Source organism: Eriocheir sinensis, chromosome 34 (assembly GCF_024679095.1).
Source record: "Eriocheir sinensis breed Jianghai 21 chromosome 34, ASM2467909v1, whole genome shotgun sequence".
NCBI classification, from domain to species: Eukaryota; Metazoa; Arthropoda; class Malacostraca; order Decapoda; family Varunidae; genus Eriocheir; species Eriocheir sinensis.
The window spans coordinates 13,967,109-13,993,410 of NC_066542.1; the positions used below are offsets into that span (position 1 = coordinate 13,967,109).

Below are 26,302 nucleotides of genomic sequence, written 5' to 3' on the forward strand. Positions count from 1 at the left end.
CTAGCATCGCCGACAACACTCCCCCGCGGCTCTGATGAGGGTAATGGAGGTAAAATCTAATAGCTCTCCCTTGAACAGAAAAGCCACGGTCAAGGAGCTTTACATAGTCTGCCCCACCGCCCCAGCTCCCCCACTAAGAAACAGAAGAAAAACAACAAAATAAGCAAACTAAGTGCTGCTCCTGCTAAAGTAAATAGGAGTGCCCAGAAGAGAGGTCAGTTTCGGATTGGTTTCGTCCGGCCTTGATTCAGTTAAGTAGCTGGGAAGCCCGACCGTTCTTGCTCATCAGAAGTCACGGTATTTACTTAGGCTTGCGGAGAGGAGTACATAAGAACATCAGACTACACGAGCCAGCTCCTGAGAAACATATTCACCTCTTTTGTCTCCATCCATAAAAGTATCAAGTCTCAAACTAATGCTTTAAATTGAACTTTCACTAACTATATACAATCAGAAAAATCCATTCGCACAATTGTGATTCATCCGGTGATCGCTTAGGCAGAGAAAGAGGTAGTGGTCGAGTGCAAGCGTATGGAAGTGAAAAAAAAAAAATAAATAAATAAAATAAATAAATAAATAAATCTGAGTAATTTTTTTGACTTGTTTTTGGGTATCTTGAGGAGGCTGAAAACCATCATCCACAAGCTATTCATTAACCCTAGCTATGATTACTAGTTTAAATGAATTGGTGAACCGGAAGATGGCACGCTTCCCCACTTAAGAAAACATGCCTCTACAAAAGATACCTTATGTCACCGCAAACTGAGGTAGACCATCAACAAAACACCTCTAAACCACTATTTTTGCAACTTGTTTTCATAGGGAGAGCAGAATATCGGGAGCCTTATATCTATCTATCAATTTTTTTTTTTACAACAAAGGAGACAGCTCAAGGGCACAAAAAAAGGAAACAATAAAAAAAGCCCGCTACTCCTAATCTATCTATCTATTTTGGCATAAACCTTCTTGAATCTCCTTATATCGTAAAAAAAATATGTTTAACGATAAATGGTCAACAGGTAAACGCGAGCCGCCCTTCCTTCCGGGGTGGGAGAGAACGAGACACCTGCGTTAATTACCCTCACAACTGCGGGGAGGCAAAGGGGAAGTGGTATAAATAGGCTGACGGCTAGGCGGGGCGGCGGAGTGGTGGCTGCGAGTTCGTGGCCGCGAGTATTTCCAAGCATGGCCGCCTGTCCCGCCCCCGCCCGCCCCCGCCTCCTCCTCGTGTTCCCGCTCCTTTGCCTCCTCCTTTTTCTCCTTCCCTCGGCCTCCAGCTCCTCCCTCCGTGCCCTTCAACGAGACCATGACTTGAGGGAATCGCTGGGGGTGAGTATTTATTATTATTATTATTATTATTATTATTATTATTATTATTATCATTATTATCATTATTATTATTATTATTAGTAGTAGTAGTAGTAGCAGCAGTAGTAGTACTAGTTTTTCTTAACATCATCATCATCATCATCCTCATCGCCATGTTAGTATTCAGAACGAATGAGGCAAAGCGTTTTTTTTTTTTTCCTGGAGGGGGCGAGTGTCACTGGCTAACAATAATCTCTGCGAGCCGCCCTGAGTCACGAGCCGGGCGGCTGGTCAGGGAGTGGGCGGGGGAAGGAAAAGAAATTTCATTTTATGTGAAATGGAACACGTAACAACACACGACGGAAAACTATGACAACGATTTCAAGGAAGAGGAAAAAGAAAACCTCTCTCTCTCTCTCTCTCTCTCTCTCTCTCTCTCTCTCTCTCTCTCTCTCTCTCTCTCTCTCTCTCTCTCTCTCTCTCTCTCTCTCTCTCTCTCTCTCTCTATATATATATATATATATATATATATATATATATATATATATATATATATATATATATATATATATATATATGAAAATGTGGGAAAACGTATAATGTTATAAACGTTATAAAAATCCAACTTGCCATTAGAAAAATCATACTCATCTAATAAAATTGCTATAAGTAACACATGAGCATGAAAACTGGATCAGGGAAATAGCTTTTAGCGAGTCAGTTATGAAATAAACAGACCAAACAAAATTACTTTATATTCTTTTTAGAAAATATAATAATAATGAAAGCTGCGAGTGGTTATGACGCAGAAACACTAAGTTTACAAATTTAACACGAAATACTTGAATATAACATATCTTGCTGTTTATCTATATTTCCTAAAATGATGTCTAGAAGAACGGTATAAAAACTCTTAACAAAAATAAACTAGAGAATCTCATATTGCAACGACGTCTATTTCAGGATTTATTTTCTCACAAACTTAAAAAAAAATCAAACAAATCTCTCTCTCTCTCTCTCTCTCTCTCTCTCTCTCTCTCTCTCTCTCTCTCTCATCTTTCCTTCTCGCTCTCCCTAACAGATGACGCGCCTTCGTGACAACGTAATGAGCGACAGGGAGAGGATGAAGGATAACAGCAAGGAGAAGGAGGGAATGAGCAAGGGGAAGGAGGAGATGGACAAGGGGAAGGAGACGGATGGAATGAGCGAGGGGAAGATTCCAATCAGACCCCTTTCCTCGAGTCCTTCCCTTTTCTACTCCTCAAAGGCTACAATTCCACTTGATTCCGCTTTATCTCCTAAACTTCTAAGGGCCCTTCGCGACTCCCTCTTACGGAATGTCTTGAGAGAGGAAGGGGACGAAGAGAGGGAAGATGATGATGATGATGAGGAGGAGGAGATGATGATGGAGGGGATGGAAAATTATGAACTGGATGATGAAAAGCTAAAGAAAGGAGTCCTAGATGATAATAGTGAAAGGGAGATGGGAATAGAAGAAAGGGAAGAAGAGGGCGAGAGGGGACGGAGGCCTGCGGAAGAACGGGAAGATGAAAACGAAACTCTAGTGATAATGGAAATAGGCATGGCACTACAGGAAGATGAAGAAGAAAAGGAAAAGAAGGAAGATGCAACGGAACAGAGAAGAAACGAGAGAGAAGTAGAACCAGAGAAACACATTGAGAAAGAACCTTTGATTGACACGGAAATAAACATGATGGAAAGTGAAGAGGGCGAGAAGGCAGAGGACTCCAAGATGAGGTTTCGTTCCGCCTTCCGACGCCCCACAGTCCTCAACGTCCTCCATGACTTCAGGTGAGAACGAGGAACAGGTAGGTCGTGAAAATGTGGAAAATTGTGGAAAACGTAAAGTAGTCGACGTGTGGAAATATATAAATAAACAAATATATAACTTAATACAGATGAAAACACGTATGCATGCAACAACAAGAGCAACAGCAACAGCAACAACAACAACAACTAAAATGCATACACAAATGGCGTAAACCGGGCTTGTCCCACTCCTAACCCCCCACAACCCGCACACACACATACGAACACTGTGGTAAGCTATCGTGTTCTGATAATTCACTGAAACCGATGATGATAATGATAGTGAGATAATTCGGTTTGGTGTTAAGTTCGGGTCGCGTGATGCCGAAGACGGGGAGCTGTTGTGTGTTGGCTACCCTGAAAACAAGCGAGGAAGAGGATGGTGAAATGTTACTCTCTGGTGATTGACAATAGTGAAGAGGTAAAGAAAGACGGTGATGTATCGTTTTGGTGACGCATATTCTCTAGGACTATTTTTATATGAACGTTACGTAACTTTTATGTTCTTGTAAATGCTGTCCTAGTCTATTATGCTTGCTTTAATGTACCATAATTGAAATTCACAAGACTGCATGTAACTATGTAAGGCTAGCTAGTTGCGTTGGCTAATAATATATACATAGCTGTCTTAAGGGTTGCCCGTTTTAGTTTCATACCTTTAATGCTCCGGTATCAAGTAACCTTAACAACTGTGCAAATGATCTAAGGGAGGTGTGTGTCCTATCATTAGTGGGGACAATGTAAAGGACAGATATTGAGAACTATAACAAGCACTTACCGGTCGTTGCTGCCCTGGAGGTGACACGTTGAACTAAGCCACACCAGATCACTCACGCCTCGCCCCTTGCCTTACTCATGTATCCACGTCACCCACTTCACTTCAGTCGTGTGTTAAGCCCATCAGAAACAGCTTAGATTTCGTCCCTTCGTTTTTGCTTCGTTTCTTTGGTTGTCCTTGATTAGGCTGCATCCTGGATACTCCTTGCTCTCTAAACTCTCTCTAAACTTTGCCAAGTGGTCATTTCACTTATTGATTCACGTCTACACACACGAGAGGAACGAGCTCAGTTTGCCAGAAGAGAACTAGGGGTCAAGGATGCGCTCATTTTACTCCGCGCGTTGTGTGTCCTTTCACTTTTTTCTTGTCTGGGTGCCGTTCGCTCCACTGAATCACTTGCCTGTGCACACACGAAGCAAGAAACGAGTCCAGGCCCCCAAAAGACGAGTTAACGAGATAAACAACGGGATGCCCACTCACCAAGACCAACACAACGCTACGGTCTCGATCGGTTCATTCGGCTTTGTACTGCTTATGAGTCTTGGGGATGACATGTGTGCCCTACTTAAATAGTGAATTAATGAAGACGGTATGACAGTTTAGGGCACGTTCTTTCTGCAAGTGAGTGAAATGTGTTTACAAAGTATGAAGTGCAGGAAATACTGCTAAAAAAATATAGAAAGGGCGTAACGAGGAAACTTGAGCGTTATGCTTTTTCCTGTACTGCTAACGCTGATCTTACAATTATGAAACACAAAATAATACTGTATCTTTTCATTTGCTTTTACAGTTTTCAAATACCATGGACTTCTCGGAGAGTAAAACATTGGGTCATACTATAAACATATATTTTCGCTTTACCATTGACGCGATCTTTTAAATACTTTGAAGACAATTTTGACATATCATGGGCGTCTTGGAGAGTAGAAAGTTGGGTCATGGTATATACATTAATTTTCGCTTTGCCACCGACGATCACTTAATGTCACAGCGTACTGAGGGCTGATCTGAGGTGGGCGTGTTGCCGATTTGTACGTCAGTAGCATCTTTAACTGTGCTTCAGATTCCCGACGGTGCGGCGAGACGAGGCGGGGCTGGAGGTGCTGCAGGATGGCCAGAAGATGGACGTTAGACCGCTGCAGCTGCGACATGGGACGGGGAGCAGCGACGAGGACGGTGAGACATTTTTCGCTCGTATTCTCAGATGCTTTTGGGTCTCAAAGCAAATACTCCCAAAGGCCACAAAGGAGTTCAATGTCTGCTTGAGTTGGACGTGGGCAGTATCTTGTAACCTCCAGAATGAAGTCACGGATGCACACAAGTATAATGTTTATTTATTTATTTATTTATTTTTTTTTTTACAACAAAGGAGACAGTTCAAGGGCACAAAAAAAGGAAGCAATAATAAAAAAAGCCCGCTACTCGCTGCTCCTAAAAAGAATCCAAAGAGGTGGCTGGTTTAATACTGGTTTAATGAAGCTAATATAATCGATAAAGGAACAGAGGTTGTAATAAGACGAGTACTTATATGACCCAATTATAAACAGACTTATCTATTTATGACATTTTGACGTGTTTCAAACCTCTTCATCATGACACGTAATTATAATCTCCAGTTCCTAAAGAGAATCACGTGGGCTAAGGGTAGAGCGGTGTTGCTTATCGGGAGAAGAAATCTAGCGAAAAATATGTCTTCCCCGTCTGGGCAAAGAAGAAAAAAACAGGGATCAAAGGAAACGAGGGAGAAAGAAATAATGAGGAGGAAGTATGCGGGAAATCTGTAGCCACTTGATAAGGCGAAAGGTATGGCGAGCAATGAGCATAGACAGGTAATGACGAGCACACCAGGGTAGGAGAGGAGAAAAACAGCTAGGAGAAAAATATCTTTTTTTTTTTTTTTTTTTGCAAGTTGGGTAACATGTTTTCCTCACTGTTCTGTTCTGAGAAGAAATCTAACGAAAAATAGGTCTTCATCGTCTGGGCGAAAAAGAAAAAAGCAGGGATCTAACGAAACGAGGAGAGAGAGATAATTAAGAGGAAGTACGCGGGAAGTCTGTAGCCACTCAATAAGGCAAGAGGCAAGAGAGGGTTTGAATATCAGTGGAGAGAGTTTGCTGTACTGTTTCGTTATTTAAAAAGCTATATGATGTGGGAGAAAGCGAAAAAAATTGTAAATAAATGGAATGGGGGGTGGTCGAAAATAACGTAATAAAAAGTTGGAAAAATAAAGAAGATGAATGACAATCCGGAATAGGAGGAGAAAAAGAGGAAGAATGTAAACTTAAAGAAAAGCAGAAAGATCTCAAGGACGGAGGAGGAAGAGGAGGAGGACGAGGAGGAGGGGGAATTGGATTAAAAATGGGAAAAAAATAGGAAAGAGCAGTGGATAAAATTAATATATCATTGCACATAGAGACAAGATTAGTTCGCCTTTGAATCTGAGCCTAGCATAGAATTCATAAACCAGGATCACCTCATTTTCTTATACATTATACTTTTATATTTTTTCCTATTTATTCGTCTACTCTTCTACCTCCTCCTGCTCTTTCTCCTCCTCCTACTACTTCTACCACTACTATAACTATTTCTAACACAGGGCGGGAGTGTGGTCGGGTCTTCACGGATTTGACCGGACTCATAACATCTCCAGACTTTCCGTTCAACTACCCCAACAACGCCCTGTGCAGCTATCAGATCTCGGTGAGTGTGAAGGGGGAGTGTGTGTGTGTGTGTGTGTGTGTGTGTGTGTGTGTGTGTGTGTGTGTGTGTGTGTGTGTGTGTGTGTGTGTGTGTGTGTGTGTGTGTGTGTGTGCTTCTGCCTTGTTCCAATTCTTTTCGCTGTTATTTGTATTTCTAATTCTCAGCGATCGTCTGTTGCTGCTATTTTCCCTTTTTCAAGTTTCTCGGTCTTACACAACCCATTTTATTTTCCATCGCGTCATTTTTCCCCTTATTTTACCAATCAAGTAGTTTCGTAATCATTCAATACTTCTTCCTGTTACTTTCCTAATTCATGGATCCCTCACCCTTTTAATCTTACTTCCTTTGTTTCACTCCTTTCTTCACTTTCTGCCCATTCCTCCTCTTGCCTACCCCTTCATTTAGTTTTTTTTATCATACCCTTTCTACCCTCTCTTTTCTCTCTTTTTTTTTTAATAATTTCTGCTCTCTCAGACTTCTCGCTACCCGTTTTTCTTTTTTTCTTTGCATAATTTCCCTTTGTTCTTAAATCATTTTCATGAAGTAATAAGCACTCACTGTACGATAAATTTCATATTATATCAAGGAAATCAGTCCCAGAACTGCCCACCCCACGCCATAAGTACCTAATTTTACTAAACTTACCTAATCTAACCTAACCTAACCTAAGCTAATCTAACCTAACCTAATCTAACCTAACCTAACCTAACCTAACCTAACCTAACCTGACCTAACCTAACCTAGCCTGACCTAATCTAACCTAACCTAACCTAACTTAACCTAGCCTAACCTGACCTGACCTAACCTAACCTAACCTAACCTAACCTAACCTAACCTAACCTAACCTAACCTAACCTAACCTAACCTGACCTGACCTGACCTGACCTGACCTGACCTGACCTAACCTAACCTCTCCCACGTCACAGCTGCCGTCACAGTACACCATCGCCCTGGACTGCAACGATTTCTCCATCCAGCCGGGCGACAGGAATTGCGAGAACGATTACCTGTTGATTAGCCAGGACGGACAGGTGGAGGGCGAGGGCGTGACCAAGTAAGAGAGATAATGATGGTTATATTTTGCCCTTTATACTTTTGTTTTTTTCTCTTTTTTTTCTTTGTTATTTTTGTTTTCCCTCTTCGCCTGTTCCTCACCTCTCACTCCTCCGTCACTACCTTTTCTCTCTCTCTCTCTCTCTCTCTCTCTCTCTCTCTCTCTCTCTCTCTCTCTCTCTCTCTCTCTCTCTCTCTCTCTCTCTCTCTCTCTCTCTCTCTCACCTCTTACTTCTCTCTCTCTCTCCGTCTCTCACTTATTCCTCTCTCCTCCTTAACCTTACCACTCCTTCCACTCTCTCACCATCCCTTCTCTTCTACCGCTGACTCTTTCCTCTAACTGTTCTATCTCTCCTACCTCGCCTCATCTCTCACTTCTCTCCTTCTCTACCCCTTCTTTCCTCCCTCCCCTTACTTCTCCTTCCCCTCCCTTTCCCTCTCAAGAGACCTCTCCACACGGAATTGATCTCTCTTCTGGCCTCTCGTTCTGTTTTCTTCTGCCGGAGCAGCGTCTAGCGGTCTTTTTATTTATTATTTTTTTTTTTTTACCCTTGAGCTGTCTCCCTTGCTATAAAAAAGAGGTACTATGGCAAAAAGACCCTCTACTCCTCTCTCCCTCACTATCCTTTCTCTCCTCCTTCACCTTAGATTTCCCTCCCTCCCTTCTCTCAGGTACTGTGGCGACAAGGCTCTCTCCCTCTTCACCTCCACCTCCAACCTAACGCTGGTCTTCCATGCTGACAACTCGTACAGGTATAGAGGCTTCACCTGCAGGTACAGAGCCATGAACCCGGACGGAACAGGTAAGGAGACAGAAGGGGAGGTGAGGAAAGGGGAGTAGAAAGTGGGTAGAAAGAAAGGAAAGGGGACGGTGTGCTGCGATAGGTATGGTGGTGGTTGATGAGGGAAATAGAAAGTGATGAGGAGGAAAGGGAAGGGGAAAGTGGAGGGGATGATAGGTAGGGCGCTAGTTAAAGAAATAGAATAGAAAGTGATGGGAAAGAAAGGGAAGGGGAAAGTGGAGGGGATGACAGGTAGGGTGATGGTTAATGATGTGATATAGAAATCGACGAGGAAGGAAGGGAAGGGGAAAGTGGATGGGGGTGATAAGTAGGGAGCTTGTTAAAGAGGAAATGGGAAGTGAAGTAGAAGAAAGGGAAGGGGACGGGGGAGGGAATGACAGGTAGGGGGATTTTTTTTTTTTTACAAGGAAGGAAAGAAAGGGGAAAGTGGATGGGGGTGATAAGTAGGGAGCTTGTTAAAGAGGAAATGAGAAATGAAGTAGAAGAAAAGGGAAGGGGGAGGGGGAGGGGGTGACAGATAGGAGGATGTTTTTTTTTTTACAAAGAAGGAAGGGAAGGGGAAAGAGGATGGGGGTGATAAGTAGGGAGCTTGTTAAAGAGGAAATGAGAAGTGAAGTAGAAGAAAGGGAAGGGGAAAGGGGAGGGGATGGTCCTTTTCTCCCCTCTGCTCTGCCACACAGTCTCAACACCTATCTCTCCCTCTCATATGTAAGCTATAGGTAACATATGAGAGGAAAAAATAGGTGTTGGGACTGTGTGGCAGAGCAGAGGGGAGAAATGGACCCGCGGGAGCCATAACCTAACCTGACCTGACCTGACCTGACCTGACCTAACCTAACCTAACCTGACCTAACCTAACCTAACCTGACCTAACCTAACCTAACCTAACCTAACCTGACCTAACCTAACCTAGCCTAACCTAACCTGACCTAACCTAACCTAACCTAACCTGACCTAACCTAACCTAGCCTAACCTAACCTGACCTAACCTAACCTGACAACACAACCTAACCTAACCTGACACAACCTAACCTAACACAACCTAACCTAACACAACCTGACACAACCTAACCTAACACAACCTAACACAACCTGACCTAACACAACACAACCTAACCTAACCTGACCTAACCTAACCTACAACACTAACCTAACCTAACCCAACCTAACCTACAACCTAACACAACCTAACCTAACCTGACATAACCTTACCTAACCTAACTTGACCTGACCTGACCTGACCTAACCCAACCTAACGTAACCTGACATAACCTTACCTAACCTAACTTGACCTAACCTAACCTAACCTAACCTGACCTGACCTAACCTAACTAAACCTGACCTGACCTGACCTAACCTAACCTAACCTAGCCTAACCTAACCAAACCTGACCAAACCTAACCTAACCTAACCAAACCTGACCTAACCAAACCTAACCTAACCTAACCTGACCTGACCTGACCTGACCTAACCTGATCTAACCAAACCAAACCTGACCTAACCTGACCTGACCTGACCTAACCTAACCTAACCTAACCTAACCTGACCTGACTTAACCTAACCTGACCTAACCTAACCTAACCTAACCTAACCCCCCTTAGGAGCTGTCCCCGCCGTCATCACCAACACCACCGAGGAACACCACACCGTCCTCTGCACCGGCCCTGGAAAGTAAGAGAATTTAATCGCTTATACACGCCTTAAAGAGATAATTGAATCCTCCTTTGTAGGCTTCAATTCTCTTCACAGGAGTAGTGCATAGAGAGGTTTTATTATCTATTTCATCTTTTATCCACGCCTCCCAGAAGGAATCGGACCCTTCTATGTGCATGGTAGACTTTATTATCTATTATGTCGTCTCCCGTCTATTATACAAGCCTCCCAGAAAGCATTGGATCCTCCTTTTTGGGGCTTCAATCCTCTTTTACGGAACAGTGAAAAGTGGATTTTTATTATTTATTTCATCGCTTATACACGCCTCCCAGAAATGATGCAATCCTTATTTATGGGGTTTCTTATGTCCGCTTAACTCTTTTCTACGGTCTTTACAGCGCACAGTGGGGTTTCATTTTATTTATTTTATCGTCTATTCAAATCTCCCAGAATTTTTTTTTTTTACCTTTTTAGACCACTATCCTCTTTCTAGTAGGAGTGCAGAGTTTTTTTTTCTTTCATCTCTTTTTGTTTTGGTGCCTAAGAGTTGCCTCCTTTGATGTATAGAAGAAGTGTGTAATGCTTTCAAATTTTTAAGAACTGGATGTATATTAGTAGTGTGTAAGGGCGCATCTTTTTCGTCCTACTTTTCCTTTGCCTCAGAGCTGTCTTCTTTGATGTGGAGGAAAAACTGTGTAATGCTTCCGTTTTTTTGAGAATCGGATGCGTTCTTATGTTGCGTGAATCTACATGTATGTGCTGAGAAAGGTCCCGAGTTCACATAAGAATATCAAACAAATGCCCTGGAAAACATCATATTATGGACCTTTGATGTGGAGGAAAGCTGTGTAATGCTTCCGTTTTTTGAGAATCCGGTGCGTTCTCATGTTGCGTGAATCTACATGCATGTGCTGAGAAAGGTCCCGAGTTCGGTCACACAAAGAATATCAAACAAATGCCCTGGAAAACATCATATTATGGACCTTTGATGTGGAGGAAAGCTGTGTAATGCTTCCGTTTTTTGAGAATCGGGTGCGTTCTCATGTTGCGTGAATCAACATGCATGTGCTGAGAAAGGTCCTGAGTTCGGTCACACAAAGAATATCAAACAAATGCCCTGGAAAACATCATATTATGGACCTTTGATGTGGAGGAAAGCTGTGTAATGCTTCCGTTTTTTGAGAATCCGGTGCGTTCTTATGTTGCGTGAATCTACATGCATGTGCTGAGAAAGGTCCTGAGTTCGGTCACGCAAAGAATATCAAACAAATGCCCTGGAAAACATCATACACCACCTTTTTAATTCGCTTGGTGGAGAAGTTATATGTTTCTTTTTTCACTACCATTCACAATCTTCTCCTCTAGTAATTATGGTTATTGGAAGCTTCAAACACAACCTAAGTCATTCCTTGACACTTGAAAACTCAAAATAGGTACTCCTGTCTACCTTGAAATATATAACACTCTCTCACAAACTTTGACATCTCTATATAAGGAACTCGATACTATCTGATTACGAGCACACCAACTCAATAAGGTGAAAAGGTAACCGAAAACAAGAGTCTCAAAATACTTGAGTATGGCTTGAAATATTACTTGACATCCATTTTTTCTCTCTCAGCGACGGGTGGGCTGGCAAGTGCGGGGTGTCGGGGGAGACGGCGGCGGCGGCAAGGGTGGTGGGGGGCCAGCTGGTGAAGAAGCATGAGTTCCCGTGGATGGTGAGTATTAGTATTATTATTATTATTATTATTATTATTATTAGTTGTTGTTGTTGTAGTAGTATAATTGATTTTTACGAGCGAAAGAGGACGATAAAAAGAAAAATAGCGAGAGAGAGAGAGAGAGAGAGAGAGAGAGAGAGAGAGAGAGAGAGAGAGAGAATGTAATATGGATGTAAATCAGGCGAGAAGAAAAATTTAAGGGAATAAGGATGTAAATTTGAGAATGTAAACATATAGTGAATTATGCTAAAGAAATTGTGTCCCTCCTCCTTTCTCTATCCTTTCCTTTTCTTTCCCTCTATGCGGTCTTCCCTCAACTCCCTTTTCTAACCCTTTTTGCCCTTCTTCATCCTTCCCCTTCTTCCTCCTCTTTCTCTTCTTGCTCCTCCTCCTACTGTTTTTTTTTCTCTCTCTCCTGCATACTTTCATTTTTATCTACTCATTATCATTCTGTATCCATGCCATTTCTCTTCCTACCGTTTTCTTTTCCTTTTCCTTTTCTAACATTTCCTTTTAATCCTTTTTGCTATTTCTTATTTCACTCTCCTGCATTCAACTTTATTTTTCCTTCGTTTTCTCCTCCTCCTCCTTCCCCTCCTCCTCCTCCTCCTCCTCCTCCCGCGCAGGTGGCCGTGCTGAAGGTGTGTGGGAAGGAGGAGCAACACTACTGTAACATCTGCGGCGGCACCGTCATTAGTCCGCGCTGGGTGCTGACCGGGGCCCACTGTGTCGCCAGGTGTGTGTGTGTGTGTGTGTGTGTTGCCCAGCCTGTGTACGTTTTTTTTCTTCTTGTATGCATTCTTTTTCTTGTCCTTTACAGCTTGTTAGTTTTCTTTAATAAGCGCTCCCTGTTTTTGTTTTGTTGTTGTTTTCGTTTATCAAAGACCTCCGTTCCCTCTCTCTTTCCTCAGTTTCCCTCCATTCCCTCTCCCTTCCCTCGGCCTCTCTCCTTCTTTCCCTCTCCCTCCATTTCGTCTCCCTTCCATCCCTCTCCCTTCCCTCCGTCTACCTCCTTTCTCTCTCCCTCCCTTCTTCTGCCTCCCATCTTTCTCCCTTCATTCATTCTCACTCCATTCTCTTTTTCTTTCCTACCTCTCTTTACTTTTCCTCTCTTTCTCCTCTGTATCCCTCTCCCATCTCTCCCTTCCCTTCGTCTCCCTCCATTGCCTCTCCCTCCCAATTGTTTCCCTCCCATCTCTGTCACTTCCTTCAATTTCCCTCCATTCCCCTTTTCTTTCCTACCTCTCTTTACCTCTTTTCCTCTCCTTACCCTCTGCATTCCAGCCCTATCCCTCCGTCTCCCTCCCATCTCTCTCCCTTGTATATATCAAAGCTAAAGCTGTTTCTGCGTCCTGACTCTTTGTCCAGAATTCTATGCCCTCTTTGATTGCGGCTTTCTTTCCATGTAAACACCAGACCATAACATTGATTTTCGTATCCCTCTATGTCCTCTTTGATAGCAACCTTCTCTCCACGTACACAAAGAAATTTCAAACACTTTTCTTTCCCTTACAAGACCATAATTTCTATTGTCGTATCCTTCTATGTCCTCTTTGATAGCAACCTTTTCTCCACGTACACAAAGAAATTTCAAACACTTTTCTTTCCCTTACAAGACCATAACTTCTATTGTCGTATCCTTCTGTGTCCTTTTTGATCGCAGCCTTATCTTCAAGTACACACAGAAACTTGACATCTTGGTCAGTATTATACATCAGCTATTTGTAAAGGTCAAATGGGGGTCAGTCGGGTTCTAATGAGTATTTCTTCAGGTTTATGGTACAGAAGAAGGGTCAAACTACCACCAGGGTCATAAAACTACTCTTGGAAATGCCCACAACTCCTACGAAAGCCTTGGCAAATGTGTGTTCCTGGGCAACGAAATGTTTTACAATACGCCCCCTTATCTTTTCCTCTACAAGACCACGACATCTATTCTAAATTTGAGAATGTAAACATGTAGGTCATATTACAGACATATCGCCGCACAAGAACACATATTTGACAAGGCTTTCATAGGAGTTGTGGGCATTTCCAGGGGTAGTTTTATGACCCTGGTGCTAGTGTGTCTTCTTCTGTACCGTGAACCTGAAGAAACACTCATTAGAACCCGACTGACTCCCTCTTTTGACCATTAAAAATAGATGAAGTGAGAAGCGAGTATGTCTTATGATACCAACCTATAGTTATTATGCTAAAGAAATTGTGTCCCTCCTCCTTTCTCTATCCTTTCCTTTTCATTTCCTTTATGCTGTCTTCCCTCAACTTCCTTTACTAACCCTTTTTTTCCCTCCTCCATCCTTCCCCTTCTTTCTCCTCCCTCTAGCGTCCCGGTGGAGAAGCTCGGTGTCTTACTCGGGGACCACAACCTCTACACCCTCACGCCCTCGCAGAAGTTCTTCCTGGTGGGCGAAGTGTACATCCACCCGGACTTCAACACGCCCACGCCCCTCAGCAGTGACCTTGCCCTTGCCTTCCTGCCCCAAGAGATGGCCTTCAATAGTGAGTTTTTGGAGGGAGGCTGTGTTGAAGAAGAGAGGTGGATGGGAGTGTCTTTTGGTGTAGTGAATGTATGGTGTGTGTGTGTGTGTGTGTGTGTGTGTTACCATTGCTACTACTTCTGCTGCTACTATTACTTCTACTGCTGCTCCTACTGCTTTTACTACCACTACCACTGTCACGACTACATAATATCGCGGCACACGTAAGCTGCTTTTGTGAGTATAGAAGCTAATCTATTATACCAAGTAAAACAACCTTTTATAAACTTAATCTACGCCAACATAGACTACAATAGCTCCCCCCCCCCCCCCCACACACACACACACCGTTCCCCCCCTCACACATACGAAAGAAGCCTCATTAGAAGAAGAAGAAGAAGAAGAAGAAGAAGAAGAAGAAGAAGACAAAGACAAAGGAAGAGAAAAAAGAGGAAGAGAAGAATACCCCCCTAACAACGACAACAACAACCGCAACAAGTACACCACCACCAACATTATTTATATTAGACATTAGGGTGACGATATTTAGATGTATTATTCATTGAAGGAGAAACTTAATAAATAGAAAGAATAAAAAAAAGAAAATATTAGAGAAAAACAAATATAGCTGGGTCAGACTACGGACTGTAAAGAAAGGAGAGAAACAAAGAGAGAGAGAGAGAGAGAGAGAGAGAGAGAGAGAGAGAGAGAGAGAGAGAGAGAGAGAGAGAGAGAGAGAGAGAGATAGCACAGAGAGAGAGAGAGAGAGAGAGAGAGAGAGAGAGAGAGAGAGAGAGAGAGAGAGAGAGAGAGAGAGAGAGAGAGAGAGAGAGAGAGAGAGAGAGAGAGAGAGAGAGAGAGAGAGAGAGAGAGAGAGAGAGAGAGAGAGAGAGAGAGAGAGAGAGAGAGAGAGAGAGAGAGAGAGAGAGAGAGAGAGAGAGAGAGAGAGAGAATAAAACACTACACGTCGAAATTGAATCTGACACTCCGCAACAACAAAGGTGGCACACACACACACACACACACACACACACACACACACACACACACACACATACCTTTACCCTTTCCATATTTTACTTTTCTGCATTCCCCTATCCCTCCTCCTCCTCCTCCTCTTTCTCCTCCTCCTCCTTTTCGCAGGGTACGTGGCGCCCATCTGCCTGCCGCCCAGAGACTACGAGATCCTGGAACAACTCCTGCCTGATGTTACCCCACAGGACACCACCACCACCACCATCCCCACGACCACTGCTTCTGCGCGCCGCAAGAAAAGGGAAAGTGGTAAGGAGGAGCTTCTAGGACTTTCAGCTTAACTATCATCATCATTACCATCTTCATTACCACCATCATCACCATTGCAGTCACCATCATCATTACCACCACCGTCACTATGTAGCATTAATGGCATAAAGACTGTTATCATCACCATCACCACTATCTTACTCCTCCTCCTCCTCCTCATCATCATCATCATTATCATCATCATCATCACAGCTGTTATCATTATCTTATAGCGTTCGTCACCCATTTTCTTCGTTTTATCTTTCTACGTTTCCCATTTTCTTCATAATTAGTTTTCTATTTTTCCCTCCTCTTATTTGGCAACATTGGAAAAGAAATACGGAAAGTTAGTTGATTAAGGAGAGTGGGTCAAAAACTCTCCCTTTCCTTTTTAATCCTTGTGTTTCTCCTCCTTCATTAGCATTGCAATAATTCTTTCACTCTCTCCGTTTTCTTTCCTTTTCTAAACCTATTTCTATATCCTTCTTCATCTAGTTCATTTATTATCTCACAAAATCATTTCTACTCCTCCTAAATCTATCTTCCTCTCTTCGTTATCTTTTTCCTCGATCTGTTTATATATACTTCTTCATTACATACATTTACTATCCCACAAAACTTATTTCTACTTCTTCTTAATCTCCCTTATATTTCCTGTTCTTTTTCAACTTGACTGTGATGGAGATGGGCACCGAGGCCACGCGTAGCTATAGCATATACCCCCAACTTTACCTTTACTTAATCTCTCCAACTCCACAATCCTGCAACTTTTCCTTCTTCATTACATTCATCTACTATCCTACAAAACTAATTTCTACGCCTTCATACCCTCTCATATATTTCCTGTTCTTTATCTTCTTTAACGTGACGGAGATGAGCACTAAGACCATGGGCAGTTATACAGTATGCCAACTTTCCCTTTCTCTGTCTCTCCTTCCCTATCGTTCAGCCTTCTCTATACCTCACGATGTTTAACCTCACGTTGTCACCCCTTCAGAGTCTTCGGGGTGGCTGAGGCAAGAGGAAGCCACTGAGCCGGATCTCCAAGTACTACATGATACTCTGAATGGGAGGAACGTGTCTGTCTACGGCTGGGGCACCATTGATGACGGTGAATATGTGTGCTAGACAGCCTACTGACGGGGTTATATACCTGTGTGTGTAAGGGATACTCAACCATGCACAATAACCATATACATAGAATCCAACTTCATACACTTAATTCCACGGACAAAACACTCCTAGTCACGTTCCTTTCCCTACTTTCAACCCATTCCAGTAAGAAAATAAGAGCATAAGAACACAAGAACATAAGTTGGGTCGTATTACTAAACATTTCGTCGCCCAAGTTCACATATTTGACAAGGCTTTCGTAGGAGTTTGGGGCATTTTCAGGAGTAGTTTTATGACCCTGGTGGTAGTCTAGCCCTTCGTCTGTACAATGAACCTAAAGAAACACTCATTAGAACCCGAGTGATCCCCTCTTTGACCTTTAGAAATAGCTGATGTGAGAAGCGGATGTGTCTTATAATACCGACCAAGGAGTCTGCAAGAGGCCGGTAATGTACAAGGCAGCTCCTGTAAACCCAACCCCACCTAACCTCACTATCCATGAATTTACAAGCACATACACTCTTTCGACAGATTTTTTAAACGTCGTATTAGCATTTATTAATAGTTCTGTGGCTAGTTTGGCTTTTTAATTCCCCTTTTGGTGCGGGGCTAGTTAGAAGTGTTGACATATTACAAAGTCAGTCCTAAAAAGTGGTATAAAAAATCAACAACATCAACTAACTATGCCTTGAAAAAACGGGTAAAAATATCACCCACGTTATTGATAGTGAATATATATACGACGTTTAAATAGTCCCCGTTTCACACAATACCATTCCTCTACCCACCCTTCCCACCCACACAACCACACACTCCTCCACTCTCCTCCCTGCGCAGATGACACTCCGGCCCAACAGCTTCGAGGGGTGACTGTTGAGATTCTGGACAACTCCGTGTGTCGAGATTACTACGGCGACCTCGTGAGAGACTCCATGATGTGCTCCTCTGGTGAAGGTGGCAGCGGGCCGTGCAGGGTGAGTGAAAAGGACAAAGAGGGAGATAGAGAGGCAGGGTTTGAGAGGGAGGCATTGGGTGGGTTAAGGGAGAAGGTGAAGGGATGAGGCGCAGGGGGAGTTTTATGAGGGCTGGGAGGGAGGTAACGAGGAAGGGTTTAAGAGGGAGGTGTAGGGATGAGAGTGAGGAAAAGAGGAGGAAGACAAGGTTAATAGTAGAGGAAAGAAATGGGAAACAAAGGGAAGGGAGGGAACGGAAAGAGGAGGGAATCGATTGAAAGGAAAGGATGGAAAGGAAGGAAAGGGAAGGGAAGGGAATAGAAAGGGAAGGTAAGGGAATAGAAGGGAAGGGATGAGAATGGAAGGGAAGGGAAGATAAGGGAAAGGAAGGAAAGTGAGGGGAAGAGAAGTGAAGTGTAGGAAAGGAAAGGGAGGGGGTTGAAAAGGAAAGAAAGTGAAGGGAAAGGGAAAGAAAGGAATGACAAGATAAGGAAAGATAACAGGGGATAATATCATAGAAGAAAGAGAAAAGAGAAAAACAGGTGGGTAGCTTAATATAAAAGAAAGAATCCACTACCCAGACAACACATCCCATCTTCACCTTCTCCCCCCTCACGACCACACACAATAATCATGAGAAATATCACTACCACGACTTATATTTTTCCCAGCGTTCCTCAATAACACCTGCGACCATACGAGGCAATAATGGCGCGCAAAAACAGGCACACCAATATATCCTTCCCACAACTTTGCTAATTAACTGGATACCTGACAACGCTACTTTCCAGAACCACAGGTAAAAGAGAGAGAGAGAGAGAGAGAGAAAGTAAAAGAGAGAGAGAGAGAGAGAGAGAGAGAGAGAGAGAGAGAGAGAGAGAGAGAGAGAGAGAGAGAGAGAGAGAGAGAGAGAGAGAAACCTAATTTCGTGTAGTTTAGAGAGATGGAAAGATACAAGGAGGCTGAGAGGAAGGAGGAAGGAGATAATAGGAAAGAGGAAAGAGATAAAAAAGGAGAAGTGGGGAGAAAATAAGAAAGAGGAGGAAGGAGAGAAGGAAGGAAGTGATGAAGGGAGAAAATACTTAAGAGAAGGAAGGAGAACGGGATAAAAAATATTGACAAAATGAGAAAGAAAAAATAAGAGAACCGGAGAAGAGGGTCAACAGAGGTGGAAGAGACAAGGAGAGATAAAAAGGAGAGATAAAAAGGAGAGAAATGAGGGTACGCTGAGGGACACAGAGGAGTCCAAATGACGGGAAAAAAGGAGAGGAAGGAAAGGGTTAAAATACAGAGGGACCCGACTAGGAGGGGAGGAGGAGGAAGAAAAGTAAGAAGACGAATGGAAAGAAAAGGATGAGAATGGAAAAGAGAAATAAAGGAATATAAAGAAAAGGAGAAAAATGAAAAAGAGAAAGAAGAGGAGGAAGAAAAAGAGGTTTAGAAAGGAAGGAGAGGAAGAGGAGGAAGAAAAGGAAGAAGACGAATGGAAAAGAGAAATAGAGAAATATGAAGAAAATGACGCAAAATGAAAAAGAAAAAGAGGAGAAGGAGAAGGAGGAGGAAGAGGAAGAGGAGGAAGAAAAGGAAGAAGACGTATGGAAAGGAGGAGAAAAAAAAAGAGAAATAGAGGAATATGAAGAAAATGATGCAAAATGAAAAAGAAAAAGAGGAGAAGGAGAAGGAGGAGGAAGAGAAAGAGGTTTATAAAAGAAGTAGAGGAAGAGAAGGAAGAAAAAGGAAAAGACGAATGGAAAGGAGGAGAAAGGAAAAGAGAAACAGAGGAATATAAAGAAAAGGAGCAGAAAGGGAAAGGGGAAGAGGAAGAGGAGAAGGAGGAGGAGGAAGAAAGTGGTTTTAGAAATGGTGAAAGGAGGAAAGGAAGGAAGAAGAGGAGGAGGAAGAGGAAAAGGAAGAAAAGACGAAGAATAGTAATAAAAAAGGAGAAAGGGAAAGAGGAATAAAGGAGTAGAAATTTGAAGCAGAAAGAAGAAGAGGAATGTGAGGAGGAGAAGAAAAAGAAAGAGGTTTAAAAATGCTGGAAGGAGGAAAGGAAGGAAGAAGAGGAAGAGTAAGAGGAAGAAAAGACGAAGAATAGTAATAAAAAAGGAGAAAGGGAAAGAGGAATAAGGGAGCAGAAAGAAAAGAAGCAAAAAGAAGAAGAGAAATGTGAGGAGGAGAAGAAAAAGAAAGAGGTTTAAAAATGCTGGAATATACAAAAAGTGAAAAAAAATAAAAGAGAAAAGAAAACAATAAAGAACAAAAACAATAAAGATAAATAAACCGGCATCCGCATAGGCATTGTTAGTGGCTATAATTAGAAAGCTATTACTTCCACAACAACTGTTTCAATCACCGCACAAACTAATCACGTCAGTCGGTTAAACATTTTCAGCTTTACGTGGGAGGAGTTTCTTTTTTTTTATCACCAGCTTAATTAACGCAAACGAAACATTGTCAAACTAATTAACTTTGGTGAATCGTCAATCAAATCCTCTTGGAAAGTTAGTCGATAAAAAAAAATATGTGGCGCCACCCAGCACAATGACACCCACTCACCCACCCACCCACACCCACCCACACACCCACACAAAGACGCAGACAAAACAGGTATGACATAATTAACTTAAGTATTCAGGTAAATTAATTGAGTGTGAGAACAGTCTACATCGTCTCACTACTACTACTACTACTACTACTACTTCATTCCCCCAGGGTGACAGCGGCTCCCCTGCCCAGCTTAAAATGACTGACGGCCGCTGGGTCCAGGTGGGAATTCTGGCCTTCGGTGCTGCCTACGGGTGCCAGGTGAGTGTGTGTGTGTGTGTGTGTGTGTGTGTGTGTGTGTGTGTGTGTGTGTGTGTGTGTGTGTGTGTTATTATTTTGTTTTGTTGTCAAAGTCATTATAATCTTCAATGGACAATAGAAGTATTATCATTATCATCATTATTATCATTATCATTAGCGCTACAAATAATCGTGATCTTGATAACGTTCGTCTTAGGTAAATTAGGTAAAATTCAAGAACACATTCATCACATCGTACAGACGGCGAGCGAGACATGACGCACTAAAGCGATTCACACATCTCAGAACGATATAACGTATTTTCGCCTTGACGTTATCAGACACCGTAAATGCTCTCGTGTTGGGTCTGTATGTATTAAATTCTCCTTCCGTTCATGATGTCATTTGTCGGATTTCGTGCACCCTTTACGTCCATTCACTATTCTCTCATGCCGCTGTCAGGCCCAAACACAAAACAATATCATTACTGTATTCACTGTTTATTTATTTTTAAGTTATTGTATTTCAAAGTGCGGGTCGTTCACATTTCAGCCTGGAAGAATTTTGCATCGAAGTACCATAAAAAAAAAATCAGTGCACTAACGAATACAAAATATATAGAAGCTGCAAGTAAAAGAATCAAGTAATGCAGTTTGTTCGTAAGAGTCTTCCTAAACTGTTGGTGGACTAATACTTCACCGTCTTTCTCCAACACCGAATATTCCCTTTTTTCTGTATGGAAGCTCCGTCTGTCCGTCTTCCATGTCACTATCACATTCTTTTCTCGCTAAACGTTCTCTCTCTTTACTAAACAGTCATGACACCTCATCATTGCATTCCTTTCCTAACTGCTTTTCAATATCTCCATCTCAAACGCTCTCCAATAATACACCTTTTCCTGTGGGCAAGGTTTATCTGCCGTCCTTGTCAAATAACTATCACATTCTTTTCTCGCTAACTCTTCTATCTATTTCTTTAACACTCAAGGCATCTCACCATTCCATCGCCTTCCCCCCTGGTGTTCAATATCTGTATTTAAAACCTTTCCTTCACTTTCTCGTTCCCCATACCGCCTGCTCTTGTTGATTCCTCAGATATCCCTTGACAGGTTCGCTTCCAATAATTGCTGTCACCTCCAATTAGGTAAGAAAGACCTTCGTTGCTCCAGTCGCCTGTCAATCTGATTTTCGCCTTTCAGGACCAGACACTTCAATTGAAATGTATGGCGTTAAGATGATTCGATAACTTCACCTCATCCCGGGCATTATTCTTATTCTTATTATCTCATCTAAATCTCTTTCTTTCTTCTTCCCTTTCCTACTTTCCCTTCCTCCTTCCCTCCCTCCTTCCTTCCTTTCTTCCTCCATTCTACCCTCGTTTCTTCCTGTACTCTTTCTTTCTCTTTCTTTCTGAACTCAATTATAAGTGACGGTTAACATTATTCTGCTGTCCTCCTTTCCTTATTACTATTATTATTATTATTATTATTATTATTATTATTATTATTGGCAACATCCTCATTCTCATCATCATTACTATTCATATATTACTCCCTTCATTATTGTTTTCATTGCGCTTATTTTTATGCTCTCCCCTGCAGGCTGGCTACCCCTCAGGCAACGTGCTCCTGCCCCCTTACATGAATTGGATCGAGGCAGTGACTGATTTCGACTTCGGATCCTATTACTAAGACGCCCTCCCTTCCTCTGTGTCCATCCCTCTCCACCCTCTCAACCTCTCCGCTCTCCACCTTCACAGCCCCTTCTTATAGTCCTCCCTCATTGTCCCCGCATCAAAAGGTGACAGGATGAGCGGGACGAGAAGGGGAAGGAAAGGGATAGAGTAGGAGAGGAAGGGAGAGACAGGGAAGGGATGGAGAGGAGTGAAAAGGAATGGTTGGGGTGAGATGGCGATGAGTCTCGGCTTTGTCTTCCCGAGCAGTAATTTTTTTTCTTCAATCAAACAAGGAACAGAAAGACCGGAAAATGTCAAGAGAAGGCAGGACTAATTCTAGCGATGATATACCTGAGTGTGCTTTCGTGTGTACATTTTGAATAACAACTATAATAAGTATATGGAGTTTATTTTTATCATTACGCTGCCCTAGTTATCTATTTACTTATTTATTTATTTTCTTAAGCTCATAAATATTTACCTGGGATTTAATTGTTTATTCCAGGCTTCGTATTATAATCTACACATATTATTTTCACTCTGAAGGACGTAAACTAAAGGCAAGAGATATCAAAATAAATACTAGGAAGTTTTTATTACTGCAAACTCTTCTCTCTACAAAATGCAAGTTATTTTATTATAATCAGAGTTGTGGATGAAATACAAACAAACTATTTTGCTTATTTTCCACTGAGAAGAAGGCGTGAACGTTTCTTTAAATAAATTTCATCTGCAAACGTAAATATAACCAGAATTTTGCCCGGAATCTATTTTCTATGAGCCTTCCTTTTCACCACGCCAGTAAGCACACACACACACACACACACACACACACACCATCTCCCCCCCCACCTACCCCATACACAGCTACCCTCCCCCCCCCAACACACACACACACACACACTGCACCGAGGAGAACTTACTGATAAAGACTGGCAGCGGAGACGGAGTGAGTAGAGCGAGGCGAGCGATGTTGTGGGTCCGCGCGGGAGTGTGTGTCAAGCGCAATAACCCAACACCCGAAGACGGACGGAGACGAGAGCAAAAATAGTCCCTCAAGTACGGCAAACGAGAGCCTTCGGACCGGATTGAGAGGAAGGTCTTATCTGAACTTTGTGATATTGGTAGGCTAAAAATGAAGTATAAGGGGAGGTATATATAAAAGTTTTGCTCCGAATATTCGCTGGGAGAAGAATGTTTGGGTAGGGAAGGAGGAGAGGGATTGAGAAAGAGGGAGGGAGAGAGAGAGTGAGGGAGAGATTTGCGCCATTTCCGACACACACACACACACACACACGTGATCTTCCCTAAGCACTCAATTATATTCAGTTAAACGAGCTTCCATATTTGCCAGAGAGAGAGAGAGAGAGAGAGAGAGAGAGAGAGAGAGAGAGAGAGAGAGAGATTAGATAAGGAATAGATGCAAACCAGTAACTAATAAATAACAAAGAAACAGCCAAACCAAGACGAAGGATAACTGAACTCATCTCTGGTCCACTGGTATTAAGTAACTGTTATCGCTCTGCCTTCCATATATCCCCAGGTTCGACTCCCAGGGCGTACTCGAAAGCATGAAACATTTCCTCTTTTTGATCGATTTTTATTTCCTTTCCACTTATAAGCTTGTTCGGCTCTGGTTTGATTTGCATGACGCCGGGTTCCGCCTTGATGCATATGATCGTAGAGGAGAAATGTATGAGAGGAAACAAAAATCATATAAAGCTGAAAAAATGAAACACGTGTGCTGAGGACGAAGAAAAGAAAGACGAAAAAACATGTACAGCATAACACATTCAGTCACTACATAACAATTACTTTCTCACACGAATATGCTGTTGTGAAGAAACGCGTTGGCGAGCATAGAAATGTGTGGAAATGGGGGAGACACGTGGGCAATTACACTAAGTCTTTTTCGGGGAGGGAGAGGGAAAAAACCGGTTCGGAGGCCACAAAATTACGTGAAAATATGATGATGTTCTGTTCTGGGGATCTCAAAAATATATGAAGAAATTCCACCGTCGCCATGGCTGCATTTTACGAACACACATACAAAGACTTCGGGGATGAAATAGCAGAGAAATAAATAATGCTTGCTTTTTTCAGTAGAAGTAGTAGTAGTAGCAGTAGTAGTAGTAGTAGTCGTAGTAGTAGTAGTCGTAGTAGTAGTAGTAGTAGTAGTAGTAGTAGTAGTAGTAGTAGTATCAACAACAACAGCAGTATGAAAGTGGAAGATAGTGTGTGCTCTTCCACTTTAAGCTCCACTCAAGAGGAAGAGAATAGAGGAGTGGACAGGAAGAACTTTGTCATTCAACCAACCTGTTAATCAGTCAACCAGCCTGTCAACCAGTCAACCAACTTGTTAACCAGCTCACCAACTAGTAGTCAGTCAACCAGTAAACCATTCAATCAACCAGTCAACCAGTCAACAACCAGTAAGTCATTCAACCTGTCAATCAGCTAACCAACTTGTCAACCAACCAACCAACTAGCAAGTCAGTCAACCAGTCAACCAATCTGTCAACCAGTCCACCAACCAGCAAGTCAGTCAACCAGTCAACCAGCCAACCAACCTCTCACCCAATCAACCAGGCACCCAACAAGTCAACAAGTCACCCCGGCAACCAGGATCATAGTCACCATCCTCTCCACGAGTATATTGAATCAGTGCGGAATTTTCACTATTCTATGAGATCCACCACCTCACCGTCACATTCACTATTAACACCAACATAAATAAAGAGTCGCTGTGATATCCACCAACACCATCAGCATCACCATCATCATCATCACTATCATCACCATCATCTTCATCAGCACAGCCTCCATCACGACAGTCTCACTATGTAATTAAGTTCCCGAGGTTTCTGTAAGATTAATTTCTCTCTCTCTTACACAGAGAGAGAGAGAGAGAGAGAGAGAGAGAGAGAGAGAGAGAGAGAGAGAGAGAGAGAGAGAGAGAGAGAGAGAGAGAGAGAGAGAGAGAGAGAGAGAGAGAGAGAGAGAGAGAGAGAGAGAGAGAGAGAAATTCTACCACATTACAAAACAGTGGACACCATAACACACACTTTCTACCAAACACCAGAGATGGATAACAATAAAAAAACAAAGAATGATAAACTACGAAACAAAAGCAACAACGGGCAGACGTTATCAAAAAGCGTGAGATAAATAACGATAATAATAAGACTAAGACATAGACAAATGTATATAACAGCACCGTTCAGCCCTTTTACAGTGCCTTCCTCAGCAGTGCAAACAGTACGTGTCTTGCCTCCCAACACACAAGGGGATAAAGGGGACGCCTAACCACTAATTTTACTACTGCTACGGGCCATCACCTGCCACCACCACCGCCACAACTGCCAACACCACCACCACCATCACCACCACCACCTCTTCGGGTCAAGTACCGCCCCCTAATCTGCTTGCACCCCACTCCTTCCTCCCCTCTTTCAGTAGTGGTGGTGGTAGTGGTGGTGGGGGTGAGGGATGCAAAAGGTGGGAGGTTAGTGTTAATGGTAGTGTGTAAACTTTGCAAGCTGATGTAAGTATGGTGGTGGTGGTGGTGATAGTGAAAGGTGAAGGAGGTGGTGGTGGAGATTGTGATGCCATGTGGTGATTATGATTGTGGTGGTGTTGAAGGTGGGAAGTTTCATGGATGTTATTCTTCTTTACTTGCCCAGTCATAAGTTAAATAAGTGACAGGAAGCCGCTGAAGTTCATTTCGTTAAGGTAAAATTTGAAACAGACGCAAAAAAATGCCACAACGCTTTCTTTAATCCACATCCTCGCCAGTCTTAAAGGTGGGTATTGTTAGACGCTTTCGCCTCTCACATCAACTATTTTCAGAGGCCAAAAAGGAGATCAATCGGGTTATATTGAATGTTTCTTTAGCGTCACGGTACGGAAGAAGGGTCACACTACCAGAAGGGTTAAAAATCTACCCCTGGAAATGGCCACAACACCTACGAAAACCTTGTCAAATGTGTATGTGTCTGGGCGATGAAATATTTAATGATATGGCCCTGAGACTTCAAGGAAAATAAAATAATGATAAGAAAAAAATACTTGTAATGATAAGAATTTAAAGACAGCGGCGGGGTGTTAGTAAAGCTGCGAGGTATAATATTATGACTGTTTGTTTTGCTTGTGTTCTTTCTCAGAG

General features: G+C 42.6%; 1 protein-coding gene across 1 annotated transcript; it reads left to right on the forward strand.

Annotated features, from left to right (window-relative positions):
• Nucleotides 1-1,214: 1,214 nt before the first annotated feature.
• On the forward strand, nt 1,215-22,536 carry LOC127007110 (ovochymase-1-like). The gene is made up of 15 exons (XM_050877726.1): nt 1,215-1,329; nt 2,390-3,120; nt 4,980-5,092; nt 6,513-6,616; nt 7,543-7,670; nt 8,342-8,472; nt 10,074-10,143; nt 11,747-11,846; nt 12,476-12,585; nt 14,176-14,351; nt 15,473-15,613; nt 16,611-16,724; nt 17,564-17,700; nt 20,392-20,484; nt 22,064-22,536. The coding sequence occupies exons 2-15, from the start codon at nt 2,390-2,392 to the stop codon at nt 22,151-22,153; spliced, it is 2,238 nt and encodes a 745-aa protein (XP_050733683.1). The 5' UTR covers nt 1,215-1,329; the 3' UTR covers nt 22,154-22,536.
• The last annotated feature ends 3,766 nt before the right edge of the window (nt 22,537-26,302 follow it).